Source organism: Hemitrygon akajei, chromosome 8 (assembly GCF_048418815.1).
Source record: "Hemitrygon akajei chromosome 8, sHemAka1.3, whole genome shotgun sequence".
NCBI lineage: Eukaryota > Metazoa > Chordata > Chondrichthyes > Myliobatiformes > Dasyatidae > Hemitrygon > Hemitrygon akajei.
Genome location: NC_133131.1, coordinates 52,517,061 through 52,540,386, shown reverse-complemented (window position 1 = coordinate 52,540,386; position 23,326 = coordinate 52,517,061). Strand labels below are relative to the sequence as shown.

Sequence of the window (23,326 nt, the reverse complement as noted above, 5' to 3'; positions counted from 1 at the left end):
TCCACACTCTGTCTCCCCCTCCCACACTCCACCCGTCCCTCCGCACTCTGTCTCCCCCTCCCACACTCCACCCGTCCCTCCGCACTCTGTCTCCCCCTCCCACACTCCACCCGTCCCTCTGCACTGTCTCCCCCTCCCACACTCCACCCGTCCCTCCACACTCTGTCTCCCCATTCCCCACACTCCACCCGTCCCTCCGCACTCTGTCTCCCCATTCCCCACACTCCAACACCCCCATCTGTCCTTCCCTCTACACTGTTATCTTCCTCGATGATTTGAATTGAACCAAAGGAGAGTTGAATGCCCTGTGTCGCGATCAGCTGGAGTTGGTTCCCAGCTGGGATGTCCAGATGGGGGACAGCAGTCTCAGGGTGAGAGGTTGCGGGTTCACACAGACGGGGGAGGTTTCTTCAGTGTGTGCGGTCACTCCAGGATTCTCAGGGGTCTGTGGCGGTGCCGGTGAGCACACTGCTGAGGGTCTGAGTTTCGTGCGGGATGGCGGTGCTGAGGTAAACAACGTTGTGTGACTTTGCTGAAAGTGGAGGCTGAAGGGTCTGTTCCACATTGCAGCCCTGTTCCCTTCACTGGAGCACTGCCCACAGCCATAGTGACAAATACCCACAATGGTCAGATACTACAGAGAGAGGGTGCAGAGGGGATCTACAAGGATGTTGCTTGGATTGGGGAGCATGCCTTATAAGAATAGGTTGAGTGAACTCGGCCTTTTCTCCTTGGAGTGACGGAGGACGAGAGGTGACATGATGGAGGTGTATAAGATTATGAGAGGCATTGATCGTGTGGATAGTCAGAGGCTTTTTCCCAGGGCTGAAATGGCTGACATGAGTGGGCATAGTTTTAAGGTGCTTGGAAGTAGGTACAGAGAGGATGTCAGTGGTAAGTTTTTCACACAGAGAGTGGTGGGTGTGTGGAATGCACTGCCAGCGATGGTGGTAGAGGCGGATACTATCGGCTCTTTTAAGTGCCTCTTAGATAGGTACATTGAGCTTAGTAAAACAGAGGCTGTGTGGTAGGGAAACTCTAGGCAGTCTCTAGAGTAGGTTACATGGTCGGCACAGCGTTATGGGCCGAAGGGCCTGCTGTAGATTTCTATGTTCCGATCAGTTATTTGAGGAAGGGCTCCTGGAGCTCTGAGCTGGACTGTGATTGGGAGTGGGGAGTAGGGTTATTAACTGGACCCCTTCCCCCTAGACTCACTGAACAGCTGAGAAGATGTGGGCCCCTAGAGCTCAGAGTCAGACTGTGATTGGGAGTGGGGAGTAGGGTTATTAACTGGACCCCTTCCCGCTAGACTCACTGAACAGCTGAGAAGACGTGCAGTTCTGGTTCACCTGATACAGCACCTGGCACCGATTGTAAGTGGTGAGGCCACAGTCACACGGGGTTTTCCAGGGCTCAGCTGATTCTGCTGTGACTAACCCTTTTACCTGGGCTTTATATTTGCTGTTTCAACATAATTGCATTGGGACCTGAGAGTGACTGGTCAGGGCTTTTCAGAATCAGCCATGTGCTGGGGCTGCACTGACCCCCTCCCACAGACACACAACCACACCAAGGTGGCTGCTGTGACCTAATAACACCACCACCCACCTCCTAACAGCACGAACTGCAGAGTGGTTGCCTACCTTAAATTTCCTGTAGGGACTGAAGTAACGAACCTCCTCCACTAGGTACTGCTGGAAGAAGGGGTGAGCCAGGGCCTGGTCTGCGGTGTAACGCTCCTCGGGCTTAACCACCAGCATCTGGGAGATCTGATCCATGCACAAAGAACCAACACGTCAGTGTGCCCACACTCTAGCACAGCAGCACCAGCTTGTCCCAGAACAGCCCTGGGACTCTGTTCAGGAGGTTTTCCTGTCTCCCCTCTACCTGGTGCCCTTCACTGTAAATCCTTGGATCAAAGGCTAAGGGGAACAGGCTTCTGCTTCACCCAATCGGGATCCATCACAGTTTTGCAATCGTATTAGACCCGATGGAGGGAAAGAGTTGGGCCTCTCAGGGCGAGAGGTAATCTGTGTGTGGGGGAGGTTGAGGTCCTGGCTGAGTACTTTCTATCTGTATTCACCAAGGATACAATCATGAAGACTCAAGGTTGGGTGTTGGACAATCTGGTGCAGGTCAGGGCAAAGTGATGTTAGACGGAATGGGACGGGTAAGGGTTGATAAATCTCAAGGCCAGATGAGATCTAATCCAGTTTGCTATGGGAAACAAAAGATGAGATAGTTGAGGCCTTATACAACATCATTAGCTACGGGTAAGGTATCAGAAAATAGGGCAGCTAATGTCATTCCTTTAAGAAGAGCAGCATGAATAAAGCTGGTAACTGCAAGAATCCGAAGACCTGAATGATAGGCTGGTCCAGAAGGTTAAAACAACAGAGAAGATCCACAAAGAGCTGGTTAATTGCATTCTAAGTTGGCTTGGTGAATTCAAACGTGGCCAGGTTGGAGGACTTTAATTATGAGAGGGATTGGATAAGCTGGGTTTAAGTTCTCCAGAGCAAATGTGGCTGTGGAGAGACCTGATAGAGGTGTATAAAATTGGAAGACGGTGGATAGTCCCATGATAGAGGAACCAAAACCAAGCCGTTTATGATGAAAGGAAGGGATTGTGAAGGAAATCTGAGGGGCAGTTTTTTTTCACACAGTAAGAAGTTAATATACCTGGAACTTGCTGCCAGAGAAGGTGTAAACGGGTACTTAAATAGGCCTAGTGGTTACAGACCAAATGCAGGCAAATGGGATTTGTATAGATGCCTAGAAATTTCGGCAAACAAGCAAAGAGTATGTTTGTATACTGCACAAATCCAACTTTATCAATCTCCTTCCAAATGTTCCTAATGCAACAACTGACATACACCATCCTAGGACTAATGTGCCAAGCGTCAGCACACACTCCACACACAGGCAGCGCAGTGTCAGAGCAGTCGGCAAAACACTGTTACAGCACCAGCAATCACAGACTGGGGTTTAACGCGGTCTGAATTCAAAGTACGTTTATTATCAAAGTATGTATGCAATACTGAGGTTTTTAAAAATGTAAATGACGGGATCCAATCAAACACAGATTAGTAATTAGTAATATTTCAAAAGAGGAAAAGTAGTTCTGTGAACTGTCTGTAGGATATTGCTGGCACTGATGTATGTTTTCCTGTGACCCTATGGGTTTCCTCCGGGTGATCCAGATTCCTCTCACATTCGAAAGATGTATGGGTGCGTGTTCTGAGCATGCTGTGTTAATGCCAGAGCGGTGAAACTTGGGGCTGCCCTGAACAATCTTCGCTGATTTGATTTGACACTAATGACATGTTTCACTGTATATTTTGATGAACATATGACAAATAATGCTAATCTTCCATCATTTGTATCCTGTCTAAAGCTGCACCAGCTGTTGCCAAACCAATGGTTTCAAGGTAACCTCTCTCATGACCTCTCTGTGCAGAGTAGTCCTCTGGTCTACATCCTTGCCTCCCACTCATACCTTTCCCATTCACACACTGTCTCACATCCTTTGCCTCCTTTCAGTTAGACTCTCAGAAATGCTCTCCTCATCCTCCCATTAACCTCCTTCCTGCTTCTCCCTCTGGTTCTCACACTCATGTGTCCTTTACTTTGCCTACTGGCTTTCAAACTTTTATCAAAGAACCCCACAGCTTCTGACCAGTGTCCTTTCAAAGGACAACCCTGGTGACATTTCAGAGGCACTGCATAGCCATCAGGCATACTGAGGTTTAAACCACCAATCCAGCAGGGTGACCTAAACTATCGTCACAGAAGCTCCTTCATGATGTTCTCTAACCATCCCCCTCCCACTGTTAAATGTCCATTCTTACCTGTCCATCGTTTTCTCCCTGTCCCATGTGAACCCCTCCCTCACCTTGTCCTATACATCACAATCTATCCAAACCCAACTCACGTTGCCCTATATATCACACTGTACCCAATCACCCCCTCACCTTGTCCTGTACATTACAATGTACCCGATCCTGCCTCACCCTCTCCTGTATATCAGTGCATCCAATCACCCCCTCACCTTGTCCTGTACATTACAATGTACCCGATCCTGCCTCACCCTCTCCTGTATATCAGTGCATCCAATCACCCCCTCACCTTGTCCTGTACATTACAATGTACCCGATCCTGCCTCACCCTCTCCTGTATATCAGTGCATCCAATCACCCCCTCACCTTGTCCTGTACATTACAATGTACCCGATCCTGCCTCACCCTCTCCTGTATATCAGTGCATCCAATCACCCCCTCACCTTGTCCTGTACATTACAATGTACCCGATCCTGCCTCACCCTCTCCTGTATATCAGTGCATCCAATCACCCCCTCACCTTGTCCTGTACATTACAATGTACCCGATCCTGCCTCACCCTCTCCTGTATATCAGTGCATCCAATCACCCCCTCACCTTGTCCTGTACATTACAATGTACCCGATCCTGCCTCACCCTCTCCTGTATATCAGTGCATCCAATCACCCCCTCACCTTGTCCTGTACATTACAATGTACCCGATCCTGCCTCACCCTCTCCTGTATATCAGTGCATCCAATCACCCCCTCACCTTGTCCTGTACATTACAATGTACCCGATCCTGCCTCACCCTCTCCTGTATATCAGTGCATCCAATCACCCCCTCACCTTGTCCTGTAAATTACAATGTGTCAAATCCCCCTTCATCTTGTCCAATATATTACAATGTACCCAATCCTGCCTCACCTTGTCCTGTATATTCCAGTAGAAGTGGTAGAAGCAGGTTCGATATTGTCATTTAAAGTAAAATTGGATAGGTATATGGACAGGAAAGGAATGGAGGGTTACGGGCTGAGTGTAGGTCAGTGGGACTAGGTGAGTGTAGGCGTTCGGCACGGACTAGAAGGGCCGAGATGGCTGTTTCCGTGCTGTGATTGTTATATGGTTATATCACAATGTATCTAACCACCACTCCCCCCCCCCCACCGGACCTTGACCTATATATTACAGTGTATCCAATCTGAACCTCCCTCACCTTGCCCTCTACATCACAATGTATCCAATCACCCCTCATCCTGTCCTGCACATCACAGTGTATCCAATTCACCCTCACCTTATCCTATAGATCACAGTGTATCCAATTCACCCTCACCTTATCCTATAGATCACAGTGTATCCAATCCACCTCACCTGGTCCTGTACATCAGTGTATCCAATACCCACTCACCTTGTCCTGTAAATTACAATGTATCTAATCCACCTCACCTGGTCCTGTACATCACCAATTACCCAATTCTTCCTCAACATGTCCTACATATACAATGTATCCAATCCCCCCCCCCCCCCCCACTAACCTTGTCCTATACATCCCAATGTATCCAACCCCCTCACCTTGTCCTATCATCACAAGAGTCCGTTAGGCACTGCACCCGGTCAGGAGCCCAATGGCTCAGGCCACAGCCATGGAGACTGTTCACTGAGAACTGAGACCAGTGTGATGCCTGTAGGCCACAGCCATGGAGGCTGTTCACTGAGACCAGTGTGATGCCTGTAGGCCACAGCCATGGAGACTGTTCACTGAGAACTGAGACCAGTGTGATGCCTGTAGGCCACAGCCATGGAGACTGTTCACTGAGACCAGTGTGATGCCTGTAGGCCACAGCCATGGAGACTGTTCACTGAGACCAGTGTGATGCCTGTAGGCCACAGCCATGGAGACTGTTCACTGAGAACTGAGACCAGTGTGATGCCTGTAGGCCACAGCCATGGAGACTGTTCACTGAGAACTGAGACCAGTGTGATGCCTGTAGGCCACAGCCATGGAGACTGTTCACTGAGACCAGTGTGATGCCTGTAGGCCACAGCCATGGAGACTGTTCACTGAGAACTGAGACCAGTGTGATGCCTGTAGGCCACAGCCATGGAGACTGTTCACTGAGAATTGAGACCAGTGTGATGCCTGTAGGCCACAGCCATGGAGACTGTTCACTGAGACCAGTGTGATGCCTGTAGGGCACAGCCATGGAGACTGTTCACTGTTCACTGAGACCAGTGTGATGCCTGTAGGCCACAGCCATGGAGACTGTTCACTGAGAACTGAGACCAGTGTGATGCCTGTAGGCCACAGCCATGGAGACTGTGCCCTGAGAACTGAGACCAGTGTGATGCCTGTAGGCCACAGCCATGGAGACTGTTCACTGAGACCAGTGTGATGCCTGTAGGCCACAGCCATGGAGACTGTTCACTGAGAACTGAGACCAGTGTGATGCCTGTAGGCCACAGCCATGGAGACTGTTCACTGTTCACTGAGACCAGTGTGATGCCTGTAGGCCACAGCAATGGAGACTGTTCACTGAGAACTGAGACCAGTGTGATGCCTGTAGGCCACAGCAATGGAGACTGTTCACTGAGAACTGAGACCAGTGTGATGCCTGTAGGCCACAGCCATGGAGACTCAGTTCACTGCTGAGGCAGGTAAACTTCACAGAGAAATGAGCTGAACACTGTTTTATCCTTTGCCTTGATCTTTTTAATCTGGTTTGGCACTTAACTTAGCCAAACATTGGTTCACCTTTCTGCTCTCGTGTCTGGATCCCACCGCTTCGATCCAGCCCAAAGTCCAGTCCCGCAATTGCCAAACATTGGTTCACCTTTCTGCTCTCGTGTCTGGATCCCACCGCTTCGATCCAGCCCAAAGTCCAGTCCCGCAATTGCCAAACATTGGTTCATTTTTCACTCTGGAGCCTGATGCCCGGGCCCCACTGGTTTGATCCAGCTCCAAGTCTGTACCAATGGCTACTGCAGCTGATTCTTCATTCTCAAATTTATTTCAGAATACTGCAAAAACGCCAAATGGTAAAGATGGTTCGAAAGCACGACTACCAAAGGGAAATTACAGGCCATGGATTGCAGGGATTGTAGTCCAGACAGAGTGTAATCTAGTCAGGATGAGGCTTTCCTTTCTAAAAACATTGGTGATGCCCTCATTCTTCAAAGACAGGGTTTCCCTTTCTCTACCATTGATGCTCCCCTCACCTACATCTCCTCTATTTCCTGGACATCTGCCCTTCTATAGTTTCTCTTATTCTTACCTCCCACCCCACGAGACTTCACATCCAGCACATCATTCTCCGCAACTTTCACCATCTTGTCCATTCACCTCCTTTCTCACTCTCATTCAGCCCTCAACAATACCTCCAGGGAGGCTACACTGCACCTACTATATCGAGTACTCCTGGCGCAGCCTCCTCCACATCGGTGACACCCGACATACATTCGCTTTACTGAGCTCCTTCGCTCAGTCCACAACAGGGAGGATTTCCTGCTGGCCAGCCATTGTAATTCCAGTCCCCATTCCCATTCCGAACCGTCGGTCCATGGTCTCCTTTACTGCAACAATGAGGCCACTCGCAGGTTGTTTAAGCAACACCTCATACTCCATCTGGATAGTCTTCAACTTAACGGCATGAACACTGATTTCTCTAACTTCTCCCCTCCCCCTTCACTTTCTCTATTCCAGCCCCACTCTTGCACCTTCGTTTCTCCTCAACTGGCTATCACCCCTCCCTACAGTGTTCCTCCTCCTTACTTTTTCCCATGCTCCTCTGTCCTCTCCTATCAGATTCCTTCTTCTTCAGCCCTTTCTATTTTCCACCTATCACCTCCCAGCTTCTCACCTCATCCCCCCCACCTTCCCCTTCACCTATCACCTCCAATCTTCTACTCCTTCCCCACCCCGCCGCCTTCTTATTCTGCTACTTTCCTCTTCCTTCCCAGTCCCGATGAAGGGTCTCGGCCTAAAACGTCGACTGTTTATTCGCTTCCATTGATGCTGCCAGACGTGCTGACTTCCTCCAGTATTTTCTGTCTGTTGTTCTGGATTTCCAGAATCTGCAGAATCACTTGTATTTTAAAACTGCGACCAATCCTCCAGGTGTGGCCTCACTATGCCCAGGAGAGAGACACCCCAGCCCCGTACTCACCCTCCTGCCTCCAGGTGTGGCCTCTCTATGCCCCGGTGAGAGACACCCCTACCCCCTGTACTCACCCTCCTGCCTCCAGGTGTGGCCTCACCATGCCCAGGAGAGAGACACCCCTACCCCCTGTACTCACCCTCCTGCCTCCAGGTGTGGCCTCACCATGCCCCGGAGAGAGACACCCCAGACCCGTACTCACCCTCCTGCCTCCAGGTGTGGCCTCTCTATGCCCCGGAGAGAGACACCCCTACCCCCTGTACTCACCCTCCTGCCTCCAGGTGTGGCCTCACCATGCCCAGGAGAGAGACACCCCTACCCCTTGTACTCACCCTCCTGCCTCCAGGTGTGGCCTCACCATGCCCCGGAGAGAGACACCCCTGCCCCCTGTACTCACCCTCCTGCCTTCTGCATTGATTGCTGCACCTTCTGTTGATGACGGGAGTACAGGAATACTTCCCAATCTAGCACCATTTAGTTAATACACTGCCTTTCTGCTTTACTCCTTAACATCTGTCCACGTCTGCCACGCTTTTCTACTTCCTCCACCTGCCCAAGTTGCCTTGAAGTCTCTTTCCATCTTCTACATCTCAACTCCACAGATTCTAAAGTAAATTGTCTGCTCATTCATGTACCCAGGCATATGCAAACCCAGCACTTACCACCTTTATTCCCACTCTGTTTCCTACTGGTGGTCATCATCCTCTGAGTGAAGACATTTCTCCTCTCCTCCACTCTGGATTTCAAACTGTGCCCTGTCCCAGACTCCTCAGTCACAGGAACCATCCTCCCCGCAGTCAGCCTGTCCATCCTTTTAAGAACTTTGTATGGTAAGACTAGATTTCCTCTCATCACCTAATGCCAGAGAATGCAGTCCCTGTCAACTCGAGTTCTCATCTGATGCGATTGTCATCCCTGATCTCTGGAGCCAGTTATGAATCTTTGTTGAAATTTCCCTATGGTAAGTGCATCCTTTGGTAGGGAGACCAAAACTATCCACTATATTCCCACCGTGGTTTCACTAAGGCCAGGATTTAAAGGAGGTTCACGGAAATTATTCCAAGAATAAAAGGCTCATCATATGAGCAGCATGAATGGCTCTGGCTCATTGGAATTCAGTAGAATGAGGTGGTGGGGATCTCATTGAAACCTACTCAACGTCAGAAAGCCTGGATAGAGTGCGTGCGCAAAGGATAGTTCCTATGGTGGGGGATTCTTGGACCAGAAGGCACAACCTCTGGACAGAGGGACTCCTTTTAGAACAGAGATGACTGTGCTGAATCTGTGGAATTCGTTGCTACAGGTGACTGTGGAGGCCAGGTGTATTTAAGGTGGTTGATAGGTTCTTGGTTACCCAGGGTGTGAAAGGTTATGGGAAGAAGGCCATGGAGTTGGGAGGGAAATGCATCAGCCATGATCAAATGGTGGAGCAGACTGAATGGGCTGATTCTGCTCCTGTGTCTTAGAAAATATCCGTCTCTGTCCGTCTGGTGCCTACACAGCATGCTGCTCTTTTCTTTTGCACATCTATAACCCTAGCTGTCTATTTTATCTCTCATATTGTATTTCTTTATCAATTTCATGGACCTCTTTTGGGGAATTCTAAAGTACTTCCAATCATCAGGCCGACTGCTATTTCTGCAAGATTATAAATCCCTGCAATATTTATCATTTTTATTTTATCTAACTCACTGCACATCTCAAAGGGTTCTTTAACCAAGTTATCACAGTGTTGTGCCTTTGTATCTTGCACAATATTTGTTACACTGTCAGGGGAGAGACCAGCTCAATGTCTCAGTGTGAATACTTGGAACAATCTCGTGCCGCTAATGAAAGGCCCGTTGAAATGTTCATTCATCACTTCATGCTCCTGATGCAGTTTCGTAGTTTGATACCCAAAATACATACCAAGTCCTTGACAGTGTCTGACCGGTCTTGCCATTCCAGGGAACTGAAATTGTAATTTCCCTCCATGATCATTCTGAGCATCAGCATCTGTTTCCTGTGCCAGAACGGTGGGGAGCCGCTCAGCAACGTGTACATAATCACCCCACAGCTCCACCTGCACACAGAAAAACAACACAAGTCTGTCTCAGGAAGACCACTGCAGCAATGAGCCTGGATTTCTGTGCACGGATCCAAAGTTACACTGTACAATACTAAGCTAAGTCCCCAACCACAGCCAAAACATGCTGCCTTAACTATAGTATACTAAAGTACCACCTTTCCACGTCAGGAGATATTAGCAAGAATGATCAAAGGTTGCAGTAAAAGGAGATTAAAGAGAAAAGAGGAGAGAGGTTTAGGGAGAGAATTCTAGAGAAAACAGCTATGCAGCAAGGGTTAATCTTCGATAACTAGAAGGATTATGTGTTTAAGGAAGTTCCAGCAAAGGTGAGAGGTGAAGCTGTGTAGACATTGGAAACCAGTGATGCAGACTCAGGTTAACTGCCTTGTTATTAAATGGGAGCTGAGTTCTGGATCATCTCGAGCTTACAGTGAGCAGAGATGACCAGACATGTGTCAAGGGAACTAAAGCATCGAGTACAACTAGATTTTAGAAAGGGCAAGTGTTAGTTGGCACCAGTACAGGGAGGTGTGATAGAAGGCAAGATCCAAACAATGCAGCTGGAAATCTGAAGCAGAAAATGCTGGAATCAGGCAGAGGGAGTTAACATTTCAGATACTGAGTGTTCAGCAATGCTGAGAGAGAATCAGCCCCAGCTGTGTGAAGGAGAATTCTGATGGAGAGCCATTTCCATAGAAAGTGGGTTTCACAAGTACAGGGTTCCACAAAGGGATATTCTCAAAGGACTTGGGCTCGGGCTCAGGTTCCACTGAAGTCATCTTTCGGAAGGCTTGAGCTATGATTTTGGCACAGGCTGGGTGTGTCCTCCAAGGGGAGGAGATAAAGGAAGCCAAGAGAGAGCTTCCTGATCAGCAGTGATAAGGAATGGAATGAAACAAAGCAAGTTTGTTTACAAACTATGTGAATAACTTGAGGTATAATCCGACAAAACATTAAAAAGCTGCCAGAGGTGAATAAGAAAGTAAAGCAGACACAGAAAACTTGTTATCATACAAAGCTTCCAGATCAAATAAAGTGGATAGGGAAAGGTTGAGTAAGATTTACTATGGAGCAAGGTTAACCCTCTGATAGACAGAGAGGGTGGCCAAACATTCATCGGTCTTTACTAAAGAAGTCAAAGCTATTTATAACCCATTGTCAGTGGAGGAAGGAGGACGTGGTTCTAAGCTGGTCTGGGTCAGAGTATCTCTGGAGGAGGTGCAGACATTGCAGGAGAGCTTGCCGTAGCTTTATAATCTAGCCTGGGTGCAGGAATGGTTTAGGGGACGAAGAATGGCAAATATGATTGCTTTGTTCAAAAGGGGCAGTAGAAATAGATCAAGCAACTACAACCTCAGTGCTGGGAGTTTTGAGTTCATTAAGCAGAGCCAGTAAGGATTAGTTAAAGACAAATCAGGTTTGACTCTCCTGGTTGGATTATTTGAAGAGACTACAGAGAGATTCATTAGAGCAAGGCCATGGTTGTGGTCCTAATAGAGTTTTGAAATCCCTCAGAAAACTAGGGTGAAGAAGTTGAGATCAGTGAAATTAAATCATCAGTGACGAAGTGAGTAAAAGTGGTGATGGCAGATTGGTGCTCCTTGGGGTCAGGGTCAGGATCAGAGCTAGCTACATATTAATGACTTGGGGGTTTAGGGACAATTTCAAAACCTATAGATGACATTGATGGTGGAGCGGAGATAAACTGTGGAGCAGTGGGAGATCATAGATTGCAGGCAGACTCAGAGTCTGTGTCTCTGGTGGAAGGGGCAAAGAGAACACAACACAGAGGTGAAGGTGGCGGTAGACAAACAGTCCAGAAACACAAATTCAAAGCCCATAAGAGCATTTAACCCTTGGAAATACTGCTGGCTATGCACTCTATCAATGTCTCTTTTACACTATTATCATGTAATCTCTCGCCCTCCTTTGCTCCGAAAGGAAAAGCGCTAGCTCACTTAATTTTTCCTCATGCTCTCTAATCTATAAAACATGAATAAATTTCTAAACAGAAGGATCGGGGTGTATACATGCAATAATAATTGAATATGGTTGAGAGATTGCTTAATGAAGCATTTATGGGATTCTGGGATCATAAAATACAGGAAGAGGGAGGTAATAAAAATAGTGGCATTTGTAGCCTAAACCCGTTCACTTCAGGAAGAACATGGACAACTGCGACAGGGTGGAAATACCAGAGTGGTTCGAAAGGTGAAGAGTTTCTAGCCACAGTTAGATCGGAGTAGTTGGGGTTATTCTCCTTTAGGTAGAGAAAATTGAGAAGAAATCCAGCAGGGGTGGATAGGAATTATTAACTGGTTCAATTAGGGTAACTGAAGGAAATGGTTGCCATGAATGGAGGGTTTGAGGGACAGGAGCACAAATTCAGAATGGCTTGAGTTTCAGGGAACGTCAATGAGGGTTTTATCTGCAGTGTGGGACTCACTGCCTGTAGGAAACAGTTCTCAGCACCTCTAAAGGGGAACATCCTGGGCTGAGGGCATGAGCTGAGGAGTGGGAGTGACAGGGGCCCCACAACAGGGCAGTGTAGGTTTGGTGGTGGCGAGTAACATCCTTTGATTCTTGGTGTTGACAGCTCTGCTTTCTCAATAGTTTGATAGTTTCATAGATCAGCTTAAAAAAAATAACCAGTCTATATGAATAAAACTCTTACATTTCTTCAAATAATTTTAACAAATAAACCGTGAAGGACTTTTCTGCAGCAAACACCCCATCAGAAGAGCTGACGGCACAGAGCCATTTCAATTTGACTTCCCACTTTGACATGGCCTCCTCTAACCGAGATGAGGCCATATTCAAATTGAAGGAGCAACTCCTCATATTCCATCTGGATAGTCTCCAGCTGATGGCATGAACATCGATAACTCTAACTTCTGGTATGTCTGCCCACTCCCTCTCCTCTCTTTTTTCATTCCCCATCCTGGTTCTCTCACTCTCTCATCACCTGCCCATCAGCTTGCTCTGGTTCCTCTCCTCTTCCCTTTCTTCCATGGTCCACTGATCTCTCCTGTAAGATTCCCTCTTCTTCCACCTATCACATCCCAGCCTGCCTCTTACTTCATTACCCCCTTCTCCCCACCTTCTTATTCTGGTTTCTAACACCTTCATTTCCAGATGAAGGGTCTCAGCCCAAAACATCAACTGCTGACTCCCCTCCACAGAAGCTGCCTGACTTGCTAAGTTCCTCCAGCATTTGCTCAAGGCTTCCAGCACCTATAGGATGTTTTCTGTTCCTGGGAAAAGGATGTGCAGACTGCACAGGCCAGGTTAAGCTAAAGAACAAACTGCTGGAGGACTCAGTGCAATGGACAGTGCCAGGTGTAGGATCTACAGTCTCTCTCATCTCCCTAATTACTGTGGCAAAGACTTCATGGCAATGGCAAAAGTAAACACTCAAACATGATTGATAAAAGACACAAGATATTTATTGAATCAACCTAATATATTTTATTCAAAACCTAATTGGAAATTTCTGAGCACTAAAAACAGCTATTGCAGATGTTTGAATGACTTACAGAGCTGTGCTGGTGATTAGTAGGAAAGTCAAAGGCAAGAGTATATCTGTCCCTGTAACATCAATGTCAGACGTGTGGGTAGCATTTCCATAGGGAGTACGCAGACAAAGCAAGTAACCCGATTTTAATATCTCATTGTGCGTTGAGTATAAACATACGATGATGCCATAGCCTTGGCCATCCATCCCTAGAAAACAATGCCTCATACACCAGGATGTTGTTTGTCAACTTCAGCTTGGTGTTTAACATGATCATTCCTCAGAGGCTGGTGGGTAAACTGTCCTCATTGGGACTCAACACCCATCAGGAGGCTCTTTATTAACTACAGCTCAGCGTTCAATACCATCAACCCCTTCAAAATTAATCAATAAGCTTCAAGACCTTGGCCTTAATACTTCCTTGTGCAATTGGATCCTCAATTTCCTCATTTGGGGACCACAGTTAGTTCAGATTGGCAACAACGTCTCCTCCACAATCTTCATCAGCGCTGATGTACCACAGGGCTGTGTGCTTAGTCCCCTGCTCTACTCACTTTACACTTATGACGGTGAGGCTAAGCACAGCTCCAATGCCATATTTAAGTTTGCTGATGACACCACTGTCATTGGCTGAATCAAAGGTGAATCAGCATGTAAAAGGGAGATTGAAAATCTGCTGATTGGTGTCATAACACAATCTCTTACTCAATGTCAGCCCGACCAAGGAGGTGATTATTGACTTCAGGAGAAGGAAACCAGGGATGCATGAACCATTCTTCATCAGAGGTGGAGAGGGTTAGCAACTTTAAACTCCACGATGTTATTATATCAGAGGATTTGTCCTAGGCCCAGAATGCAGGTGCCATTATGAAGAAAGCACAGCAGCACCTCTACTTTCTTAGAAGTTTGCAAAGATTTGGCATGTCATTTAAAACTTTGACAAACTTCTATAGATGCGTGGTGGAGAGTATATTGAGAGGTTCTATTACAGAAATACCAATGCCCTAGAATGGAAAATCCTACAAAAAGTAGTGGTCCATCAGTGATAAAGTCCTCCCACCATTTAGCACATCTACATGGAGCATTTTTGCACGAAAGCAGCATCCATCATCAGGGACACCCTCCACCCAGACCATGCTCTCTTCTCACTACCATCAGGACGAAGGTACAGGAGCTTCAGGACTCACACTGCCAGATCACCCTTCAACCATCAGGCTCTTGAACTAGAGAGGATAATTTCACTTAGCTTCACTTATTCACACACCCTAAGAATTCACTTTCAAGAACTCTTCATTGCATCAGGTCAAGTCACTTTTTATTGTCATTTCAACCATAACTGCTGGTAAAAATGAGAGAATGTTTTTCAGGACCATGGTGCTACATGAAACAGTACAAAAACTACACTGAACTACGTAAAAACAACACAGGAAAAAAAACTACACTAGACTACAGACCTACCCAGGACTGCATAAAGTGCACAAAACAGTGCAGGCATTACAATAAATAACGAACAAGACAATAGGCACAGTAGAGGGCAGTAAGTTGGTGTCAGTCCAGGTTCTGATGGCTTGGGGTAAGAAACTGTTACATATTCTCGATATTTATTGTTTGCTTGCTTATTTATTTATTTTTGTTTTTATGTATTTATTTTTATTATTATTTATTTTTGCATTTGCTTTTGTTGTTTTCTGCACGTTGGCTGTTGTCTGCCCTTTTGGGTATGGTCTTTCATTGATCCTATTGTGTTTCTTCTATTTATTATGAATGCCCATAAGAAAACAAATCTCAGGGTGTATATGGTGACATATATGTACTTTGAACTTGGACTGACTGGGGTCTTTCAAACTTGGCAGCATCATCTCAAGTTCCAGCACACTGAGTACTGGTTCAGCCGATTGCTGCTCCCACTGGTCACTCACAGCTGCACTGTCCGAGCCAGCTCAAACCACTTTGTTAAATTCACTGATGATCCAACTGTGGTTGAGTTGGCGTACAGGCTTGTCAAATGCTGTGAGAACACAGTTTGAGTCTCAAAATGGCAGATCAAAGGAAATGACTGTGGACTTCAGGGAGGCACAGGCTGACCACACTCCACAGCACAACAATGGCTCTGCTGTGGAGGGAGTGAAGAACACGAAATTTCCTTGTGTGCACACACCATATGATCTAGCCTGGGCCCACCACACCTCTTCATTAGTCAAGAAGGCACAGCAACGTCAAAACTTTGAGGAGATTGAGGCATGCAAGACTCCCATTCTAACAACTTTCTACAGGAGCACCACTGAGAGTGTCCTGCCTCAGTGTGTGGTACAGAAGCTGCAAGGCATCAGACCACAAGACCCTACAGAGGAGAGTAAAAACTTTGTGGTCTTCCTCCCTTTTTGTGACATTTACTGGGAGTTTGTGTATGAAGACCCCAAAGCATTGTTGAGGACCCCTACCGTCCATTCCATAATGTCTTTGACCCACTACAGTCAGGAAGGAGCATCGGGTCTAGGTCCGCCAGGCAAGGTAGCAGCTTCTTCCCTCAAACTGAGACCAGCGACATAATGTCACTAGGACAATGAGCTGTTTGGTGCTTCCCTGTGCTGCATACATCACATGCGTTTCTGAATTAGATTTTATTAACTTATTTGTGATAATATTCAGTTTTATGTGCTGCGTGTGATATATGTATTATGGGCGCACCGTAGTCCAGGGGAACATTGTTTTGTTCGGTTGTATATATGTACAGTCAGATGACAATAAACTTGAACTTTAACTTACAAATCCACTTCTTTGCCATAACCTGTGTGGGTTTCATCCATAGAGCACATGATGATTTCTGGAGCCAGGTAGCCTGGAGTCCCACATAATTCTGCATGAAACAAAAACAGAAAGATTCAGATTCATTTATTTATCACAGGTATGATACATGGAAACATACACTGAACAGGGTTATTTGCATTAACAACCGGCGCACCCAAGTGTCTAGACCATTCAAGTCGTGAGCCAAGTACAGGGAGGTGGGATGAATAGGGGTAGGAGCCCATTGTTTGGCATGCCCATAGTGGACTGAACGGCCTGGTTGCATGCTCCATGATCTATGACACTAATCTACTGCCATACTGTAATCTGTTGAAGGGTAGCTCAATCTTATAGACAATATTTTAGGAGTTACTCATAGGCAGTGAAATGGCATCTCGTGTTGTGTAAGATTTGTTTTGTTGCTGCTTGTGTTGTTCTGTGGAACACTGTGGGAATGCTATGTTGGTGCCAGAGTGTGTATCGACACTTGCAGATTGCCCAGCACATTCTTGCAGCATTCACACCAGCAGCAAGAAACAAATCAAGGCAACAGCAAAGTAAGCCCCTTTTCCCAGCAACTCTCACATTCGGGCAGGCAGGGCTCCTACCCCAGGGCAGGCCATCTCTGGGCCTCCAGCCCCGGAAGGTTACTATTCACAGTCTGAGCGGTCAGAAGCCAGAGCCAATGCTCATACAGGCAGGGCCTGATGTGCCAGCTGTAATTACACCATGACTTGGGAGGGTCTGAGGGTTACACAAAGGTTCTGAGGGTTTGGTGCACATACACATCTTACAAAACATGAGGTGCCCATTTCACCGATCACTCGATCCTTCAGCCCCCACTCTCAGCTGGCCTCATCATCTCACAGCCTCTCACACCACTGCCATTCTTCCACTCATCTCTTACCCTCACAGCCCATGATTTCTTTCCCTCTAACCTCTCTTTTTCTGGAAGGTTACTAAATGATTGTGTCTCGGTTCACCAAATGAGCAGAGCTGGGTCAAGGTGGGGATATCAGGCTGCGGCCTACACAGAGACATCTCACCTCGCAGCTTCTCCCCCTGGGACAGTTGTAGGGCAAACCCAAAGTCCGACAGCTTTATGTTCATGTCATCGTCCAGAAGGATATTTTCAGGTTTCAGATCACGGTGCACGATGTTCTTGGAGTGGAGGAACTGAACGACCTCCAGCAATGCTCGCATGATGCTTCTGGAAGGAGGAGTACTCTTTATTACGTCAATGTGCTCCACCTTACCCAACCCTCCCGCACAGTCTCTGATCCTGACTGGCCAGGGAATCTCAACAATCTGCTCTACACAATCAGAGACGTCTGCACTGCCCTCTGCCACCAAGACCAATCCCAGGCTCCAGTCCCTCAGTAGTAAGCACCACAGCGGGTTCTGGTCTACGAGTACGAGACATGGCCAAGGGCGGAGCCATGGTTTAAAGAGGGGCAGCAGCAGCTACAAGTACCCGGTACAGAGAAGGATGCTGAGGACAGTCAAGGAAATAACTGCAATGATGGGAAGAGTGGATCAACAGGGCAATGGGCCCAAGTGGGTAGAACTGAGGGACCAAAGAGTACTGATCACCTTGCTTGAGAAACACAACATGAAAAGATGAAGGCACTTGTCTTCGTACAGCGATGAAGGGCCAGCAAATCCCTAACATCGAGTGGGAAATGGGGTACAAGGAAATGAGGCCAAAGGCAGGCTTTTAATTCCATCTCAAATACTGCAGGCCATGCATTTAAGGTGAGAGGGGGCAAGTTGAAAGGAGATGTGAGGTGCACACAGGGTGGAGGGATGTAATGGATGGAGTGTGGTGAAGGCAGATACAATCGAAGTGTTTGAGACAATTTTAGTCAGACACATGAATGTACAGGGAATGGACCATGTCGTCGTGTTTGGCACAACCATTGTGTTCCTACGTTGTGCTGTTCTTTCTTTCATGTACAGCCAGGCCAACAAAAGAGGGAGGTGCCTCTGCATATTGTTCTGGGGACAGGGACATTGGTCACGTGGAATTTGGAAGAGGGAGGGTAAAGGAATCACTGTTTCTACACAGGCCAAGTGTGGAGATACTGCCCTACAACTGTTCTTCCAGCAACATGCAGAGGATTTCAACTCTAGCACTTGCCCAAGCAAAGAGTTCCACACCCCAACACTGGCTGGGTGAGTCAGTTGATTTTCTTGGGGCTTGGGATCAGTGCCATTGGTAAAACCAGCCTATTTGCTCATGAACTGAGAGGCATTCTGGGCCATTTCAGAGAGCAATTAAAAGGCAATCCCATTACCAGATCTGGATTACGTACGGGTCAGACTGAGTAACAATGTTATATGTAATAGGTGAAACTAGGAAAAGTTAATTGGCAACTACTGTTTTGGGACAAGCCCATATCTAACAGGTAGAGTGTGCTTTTAAAGACCAATTTCACAGAATATGGGTCAGGTATGTTCCACTGAGGAAGGTCATGAGTTCCATCACGAAGGAAAAAGAAACCTGTGTAAGATAGAGAAAACTAAAATCAAAGGTCATTGAGGATTGTAAAGAAACCAGAAAAGAACTCAGGAAGGATTATCAGGGGGAACTGAGCAATAAAAAAGCGGTAACTACCTGTTGGGATCGTATTACAGGCCTTCAGGGAGACTGGGAAGAGTTGCAAGAATAATAGGATTGTCATCAGAGGAGATTTTAAATTTCCAAACCCTGGGTGGGATTGGATGGTATGGATTGCATTCAGTGTGTTCAGTAAAGTTTGCTCAGGCAGTATTTAGAGAGTCCCAAGTTGTATAAGACATTGGTGAGGCCTAATCTGGAGTATTGTGCACAGTTTTGGTCACCTACCTACTGGAAAAGAGTAAATAAGTTTGAAAGAGTACAGAGAATATTTACAAGGATGTTGACAGGTCTGGAGGACCTGAGTTACAATGCCAAAAAAAGTATTCACTTCCCTTAGAAGTTTACATGTTTTATTCTTTTACAGCATTGAATCACAGTGGATTTAATTTGGCCTTTTTTTATAACATTGATCAGCAGAAAAAGACTCCTTCATGTCAAAGTGAAAACAGATCCCTACAAAGTTATCTAAATTAATTACAAATATAACACACAAAATAATCGATTGCATAAGTATTCACCCCCTTTAATATAACACACCAAATCATCACTGGTGCCGCCAGTTGGTTTTAGAAGTCACAGAATTAGTTAAATGAATATCTGTTTTTAGAGATACCTGTGTGCAGTCAAGGTGTTGCAATTGATTGTAGTAAAAATAAACCGGTATCTGGAAGGTCCAACTGCTAGTGAGTCAGTATCCTGGCAAAAATACACCATGAAGACAAAAGAGCGCTCCAATTAATTCCACCAAAAACTGTTATTGAAAAGCACAAGTCAGGAGATGGATACAAGTCACTGAATATCCCTGGGAGTACAGCTGTCAATCATCAAGAAATGGAAAGAATATGGCGCAGTTGTAAATCTGCCTAGAACGGGCTGTCCTCAAAAACTGAGTGACCGTGCAAGGGGACGAGTGAGAGAGGCCACCAAGAGACCTATGACAACTCTGGAGGAGTGCCTGAGATGAGAGAGTCTGCACATACAACAACTGTTGCCTGGGTGTTTCACCAGTTGCAGCTTTATGAGAGGGTGGCAACGAGAAAGCCACTGTTGAAAAAAACTCATGAAATCTTGGTTAGTTTGCCAGAAGGCATGCGGGAGACTATGAGGTCAACTGGAAGAAGGTTCTACGGTCTGATGAAACCAAAATTGAGCTTTTTGGCCATCAAATTAAACACGTGTTTGGCATAGGCCAAACACCAGACATCATCAAAAACACACCATCCTTACCGTGAAGCGTGGTGGTGGCTGCATCATGCTGTGGGGATGCTTCACTGCAGCAAACCCTGGAAAGCTTCTGAAGGTAGAGGGTAAGATGAATGCAGCAAAATACAGGGATATCCTGGAGGAAAATCTGATGCAGTCTGCAAGAGAACTGCAACTTAGGAGAAGATTTGTTTTCCAGCAAGGCAATGACCCCAAGCATAAAGCCAAAGCTACACAGGAATGGCTTAAAAACAACAAAGTTAATGTCCTGAAGTGGCCAAGTCAGAGTCCACACCTCAATCCAACTAAGGTCTTGAAAAGGGCTGTTCACTCATGATCCCTGTGCAATCTGACAGAGCTTGAGCAGTTTTGTAAAGAATGGGGGGGGAAATTGCAGTGTCCAGATGTGAAAAGTTGATACAGACTTATACACACAGGGTCAAGGTTGTAATTGTTGGCAAAGGTACATCCACTGACTTGAAGAGGGTGAGTAATTATGCCATCAATTATATTGTTTTAATAATTATAATAAATTTAGACTATTTTGTAGAAATCGGTTTTTACTTTGACATGAAAGAGTCCTTTCTGTTCATTAGTGTCAAAAAAGTCAAATTAAATCCACTGTGATTCAATGTTGTAAAACAATAAAACATGAAAACTTCCAGGGGGGTTGAATACTTTTAATAGGTACTGTATATGGAAGAATTGAAAAGGCTAGGACTTTATTCCTTGGGACTTATAAGATTGAGGGAACATTTGATAGAGGTGTACAAAATTTTGAGGGGGGTACTCCTCTAGAACAGAATAGGGAGGCCCAGGGGTACTCCTCTAGAACAAGAGAGGGAGTGGGGTTACTCCTCTAGAACAGAATAGGGAGGCCCAGGGGTACTCCTCTAGAACAGAATAGGGAGGCCCAGGGGTACTCCTCTAGAACAAGAGAGGGAGTGGAGTTACTCCTCTAGAACAGAATAGGGAGGCCCAGGGGTACTCCTCTAGAACAAGAGAGGGAGTGGGGTTACTCCTCTAGAACAGAATAGGGAGGCCCAGGGGTACTCCTCTAGAACAGAATAGGGAGGCCCAGGGGTACTCCTCTAGAACAAGAGAGGGAGTGGAGTTACTCCTCTAGAACAGAATAGGGAGGCCCAGGGGTACTCCTCTAGAACAGAATAGGGAGGCCCAGGGGTACTGCTCTAGAACAAGAGAGGGAGTGGGATTACTCCTCTAGAACGGGGAGTGCAGAGGACTCCTCTAGAATGGGGGGGGGGCTACTCTTGTAGAAGTTATATTGAGATTGTACAAGTCATTGGTGAAGCCACACTTGTTGTGTTCAGTTTGTCATTCTTGCCATTTGCACAATTTGTTTTTTTGCGAGGGGGGCTGTTCTTGCCGTTTGCACGATTTGTTTTTTTGCGTGAGAGCTGTTCTTGCCATTTGCACGATTTGTTTTTTTGCGAGGGGGGTTGTTTGATGTTTTCTTTCCTTTGAACATGTTCCTTGGCTTTCTTTGTTTTGTGGCTGTCTGCCGGCTGTACTCTGCAAACTGCATAATAATATGTACAGTACTTGGAATCCTTTGAGTTAGGGAATCAAACAGTAGAGAACGTGGCTTTAAAGTTAGAGGTGAGAAGTTTAATAAGAGGTGAAGGGCAACTTTTTTTTTCCATAAACACACCAAGTGGTAGATATATGGAACCAGCTAAAAAAGTTAGTGGTCAAGGCAGGTATTTTAGACACGTTTAGTAAGTATGTGGATGATAAAAGTTTCAAGGGATGTGTGGCAAATTCTGGGAAATAGCTTGATTGTACAGCTTGCTTGGTAGGGACACATATGGGCAAAGGGCCTCTTTCAGTTCTCCATGACTCTTTGACTCTGTAAGGGAATTTGGAGAGCTGGGGTGAGGGGGTGGTCATGAAAAGTTCTCAGCAAATAGGATTAAGGATGCTTCCAAGTCATTCTATAAATACCGATGCACTATATAAAGCATCCTATTTGAATACACCATGGCTTGGTACAGCAAATGATCTGCATGTGGCCACTAGAAACCGCAGAGCTGTGGACACAGCATGGCACATCACAGAAACCAGCCTCCCCTCCATACACTCAATCTACACTTCTTAATGCTTCAGTAAAGCGGCCAGCATAATCAAAGACCCCACCTGCCCCAAACATTCTCTTCTCCCCCACCCATCAGGCAGAAGATATAAAAGGCTGAAATATACTACTAGTTTATAACCTCTGTACTCTATGTATCCTACACACTAGCAGACTCAAGGACAGCTTCTATCCTGTTACAAGATTACTGAACAGTTCCCTAGTAAAATTAATAGGGACCCATGACCTATATCTATCTCGCAATGACCTTATACCTTATCTGCACTGTACTCTCTCTTAGTGGCAACACTCCGTTCTGCACTCTGTTACTGTTTTACAGCACACTGTTTTAAATTGATCTGTATGAATGATAGGTTCAACAAGTTTTTGATTGTACACATGACAATAATAAACCAATTCACCAACTAAGAAGTCACAATTGACAGAAATATTGTGATGTTGAATGACAAAAGCACCACCATCATCATTGGTTAGATGCTAATGACAGAAGTTCAACACTGAACTTTGTTCTGTTTCTCAGACCAGTCCCTTTCTGTGTGACCTGTTTACGCACCTGGTCTCCTTCTCACTCAAAGTCACTTTTTCAGTCAGGTAGTCAAACAGCTCTCCTTTCTTCATCCTGTTAGCACAAGAACATTTTGAAGATGTCACTTTACCAGTTAAGCGTTGCCTTAACACAGTTACCCCAAATCAAACACATGTTTATTGGACACCACCATCAGGAAGGTCAAAAATCCCAGAATTCTGTCCCCAATGTCAACGTAGGTACGCTACAGCTCACCACCACCTTCTCGGGATCTATTACGGATGGACAATTAAATATTAGCTCAGCCTGTGAAGCCCACACCCTCAAATGAATATAAATTAAACATTTCCACATAGGAAAACACCCAAGCTGTTTCACAGGGACATCAAGTCTTATCAAGAGGTGTTGTTGCAGGTAACCAAAGCTTAGTTAAATACAAACAACTATTGGTTAAAGTCTTAAAGAATAGGCAAAGTAGTTGAAAAAGATACATTTTAGAAATTTGGAACTTTGACAACTG

The 23,326-nt window shown here is 46.1% G+C and overlaps 1 protein-coding gene across 2 annotated transcripts in view; it reads right to left on the bottom strand.

Moving 5' to 3' along the window:
- LOC140731905 (phosphorylase b kinase gamma catalytic chain, skeletal muscle/heart isoform-like) overlaps positions 1-23,326 on the bottom strand; it is an 80,338-nt gene that overhangs the window by 11,705 nt on the left and 45,307 nt on the right. For both annotated transcript variants that reach the window (XM_073053873.1, XM_073053872.1), the window contains exons 5-9: positions 22,834-22,899; positions 17,388-17,551; positions 16,321-16,411; positions 9,881-10,034; positions 1,644-1,769 (exon numbers count right to left, since the gene is read on the bottom strand). In XM_073053873.1, coding sequence (XP_072909974.1) covers positions 1,644-1,769; positions 9,881-10,034; positions 16,321-16,411; positions 17,388-17,551; positions 22,834-22,899 — 601 coding nt within the window. The remainder of the gene's footprint in view (positions 1-1,643; positions 1,770-9,880; positions 10,035-16,320; positions 16,412-17,387; positions 17,552-22,833; positions 22,900-23,326) is intronic.